This window comes from Lactuca serriola, chromosome 9 (genome assembly GCF_051521515.1).
Source record: "Lactuca serriola cultivar US96UC23 chromosome 9, Lser_US96UC23_V15, whole genome shotgun sequence".
In the NCBI taxonomy this organism is placed as follows: domain Eukaryota; kingdom Viridiplantae; phylum Streptophyta; class Magnoliopsida; order Asterales; family Asteraceae; genus Lactuca; species Lactuca serriola.
Window position 1 is genome coordinate 21,828,154 of NC_136416.1, and position 3,042 is coordinate 21,831,195.

Consider the following 3,042-nt stretch of genomic DNA (forward strand, 5'->3'; position numbering starts at 1 on the left):
TCAAAATATGCCAACCCAAACACGACCCATTTAAATATACAGGTCACAGGTTGACGAGTTTGGAACATAAATCCATATATGACCCGCGAACCCATTTATTTATACGAGTTCACAGGTTGGCGGGTTTGTGGGTTAGATTTGGGTTCGTGGGTTAGATTCCATAAACAAAAATAACAATTAAACATGAATAAATTCTTGAAGGTTGATGCAAACATATCCGAATTTTAGACACTTAACTACATAAAGTCTTAAAGTCTTAAACATCCAAATGAAAATTAAAAACATTCATAGAAACGTGTTCAAACTAAACATTAATACAAACATACATAATTCAATTGCTAAAGTAATAGCCACAATTCCTATTTTTTTCTCCCAAAAAACAAAGTTAATTCTCCAACACCATTTTCTTTTTTATGATGAACTTCAACCTTCAAGTAGAGACAATAGCCAAGGTTAAAACACACACAAGTGAAATTATAAAAATGTATAGTTGTCATTAAAAATAACTCACCAAACGTCGACTTAAAGTTTATTAGAACTCATAACATCTGTTTTGTCTTCGGCAATGTTCATATCCATGAAGTTTTGAATTAGTTTATTGATATCAACATGAGTATCCACTGGATAAGAAAGATAAAAATAGAAAAAACAATACAAAATAATAGTTAATATAAGTAAACAATAAATTATACCTTTTTCTCCAAACAACCAATCCCTGCTACAAATTACAACTTCAACAATGTCAGGCTTCATGGAACTTCGATATTTATTCAAAACTCTTCCACCGAGACTAAAAGCTGATTCAGATGCTACTGTTGAAACAGGAACACAAAGTATATCCACAACTAATTTAGATAATTCCGGATACATATACTGTTGGGATTGCCAAAACTCAAGTATGTTAATGGAAGAAGTTCTTTTAGTTCTTGGCTCAAGAAGATATACTTGCATTGACTTTTTTTGTTCGAATCCATATCATCATTATCGTATTCATCAAACTCCTATTATATTAAATAAAATATGAAAAAATTATAATATATTTAAAACAAAAATATATAAAGCAAATGTAATGAAAAAAGGACTTACCTCAAGAATACTATGATTAGAGCCTCCTCCAACATTTCCAACACTAGCTTGTCGAGAATTAACTGCGCCACTACCACTGCCACCTCCAACATTTCCAACACTACTTTCTTGAGAAGATTGCATGTATTCATCAAAAAGTGCAAAAAGTGCCTCCTCAAACTTCTTCAATTGTGATGAACCTTCACCATACAACTTTTTATAACTAAACTCAACAAAATAGAACTTATATTGCGGATCAAACACCACAACTATAGCTAACAAAAGATTGAAATTAGCCCAATATTTGCTAAATTTACTCCACATTTGAGTAGCTATTTTTTTTCATATACTTATCAGGACTGTCTTTCGTTTCAACCAACTTCAAATGTATTCCAAATATTTGAGGGAAATACAAATTTGAAGTAGGATAAAGAGATCCTGAAAACTGAAGAGTTGCATCATGAAACAATTTAAGAAAACTACACATTTTCTTAACTCTATCCCATTCATCAGAGGATGGGCAAGTTTGAAAGTTCGAATCACTCAAGCTCAAATGAGAAAAGGCATGACGATAATAAAGTGCACAAGAAAGCATCTTATAAGTGGAATTCCATCTAGTAGGAACATCTTGAACCAAAGCCTTTTTGTAGTCAAGAAGATTTTGCAAGCAAATTTGAATAAATCGGTCTTTTCTTAGTGTAGATCCCTTGATATACTTCACACAATCTCTAACTTTCTCCACCGCAACATCAATTTGTTTCAAACCATCTTGTACAATCAGTTTCAAAATATGAGCACAACATCTAAGATGAAATAACTTGCCATCATATACCAAAGAATTCATCGAATGAAACCGATTCGTAAGCAACTCAACACATACATCATTGGATGCTGCATTATCTAAAGTTATATAAAGCAATTTCTTTTCAATTCCCCAACTTTTGATCAATTCACCCAACTTTTCGTCTATAGTTACACCCGTATGTGAAGGAGGAAAGTGGAAAAAGTTTGAAATTCTCTTTTGTACGACCCAACTGCTATCAACATAGTGGGCAGTGAAACTCCGATAACTATTTGTAACGATTGAGGTCCAAGCATCAGAAGTCAAGCATATTCTACTAGGACATCTAAACAACTCATCACAGAGTCTTTTTTGTTGAGTAGCATATAATTTTTTGATATCAGACTTTTCTGTGTTCCTACAAACAAGACTCGCTTTCGGTTCCAAGTATTTTCCAAAATTTCTAACTTCTTCATACTCAACAAAAGAGAATGGAAAGTCACATCTAACCATAGCATGAGTCACAATTTCTCGGAACGTTTCTTGACTAAACTTTGGATTTCTTGTAGCCATAACACCATTGCTGGAAGAAATCATATATTGACCGATATCTCTAGTATTTGAGATATTACATGAATCTCGATGACGACATAGATTACATATTCCATGTTTGCTTTATGTCTGATATTCTGTCCCTCATTTTTTGCATTTACAATATAGGGGCTCATTTGGTTTTTGTGGGAGCATTTCAAAATTTCTCCAAACATCTGAAGTTTTTTTTTCCTTTTTTTCCTTTGCTTTGTAGAAGTACTCTCAACACCTTGTGATACACTTTCCGACCAAATTTCTTCAACTGAATCATCATTTCCATCATTAACATCCAAAGGATTGGTGTTATTAGTAACTGCCATAACTCTCATACAATGAAAAACAGGAGGAACATCAAGTGGAGAAACAAATACAAAGATACACTTCACATACACATACACAGATACACTTCACATACACAGATACACTGTTCACACTTCACGTACACAAATACATAGATAACACAGATAACACAGTCACAAACACTTAGTCTGTAGATGCAAGATATTGTAACACTCGTGTTTCTAGACTAGGCATTAATGATGATGTAATAGTCTAGGTTAACCTTTGTAACTCATTTTGAAATAATGGAAATGTATTATTTGATT

At 32.8% G+C, this 3,042-nt stretch overlaps 1 protein-coding gene across 1 annotated transcript; it reads right to left on the minus strand.

The window, feature by feature from the left end:
* Nucleotides 1-522: 522 nt before the first annotated feature.
* LOC145075430 (zinc finger BED domain-containing protein RICESLEEPER 1-like) lies at nt 523-2,757 on the minus strand. Its single transcript, XM_079021681.1, has 6 exons — nt 2,658-2,757; nt 1,383-1,965; nt 1,087-1,288; nt 875-1,001; nt 693-812; nt 523-620 (listed from the first exon to the last, which is right to left on the minus strand). Exons 1-6 carry the CDS (start codon nt 2,755-2,757, stop codon nt 523-525), a joined length of 1,230 nt encoding a protein of 409 aa, XP_078877807.1.
* Between the last annotated feature and the right edge of the window lie 285 nt (nt 2,758-3,042).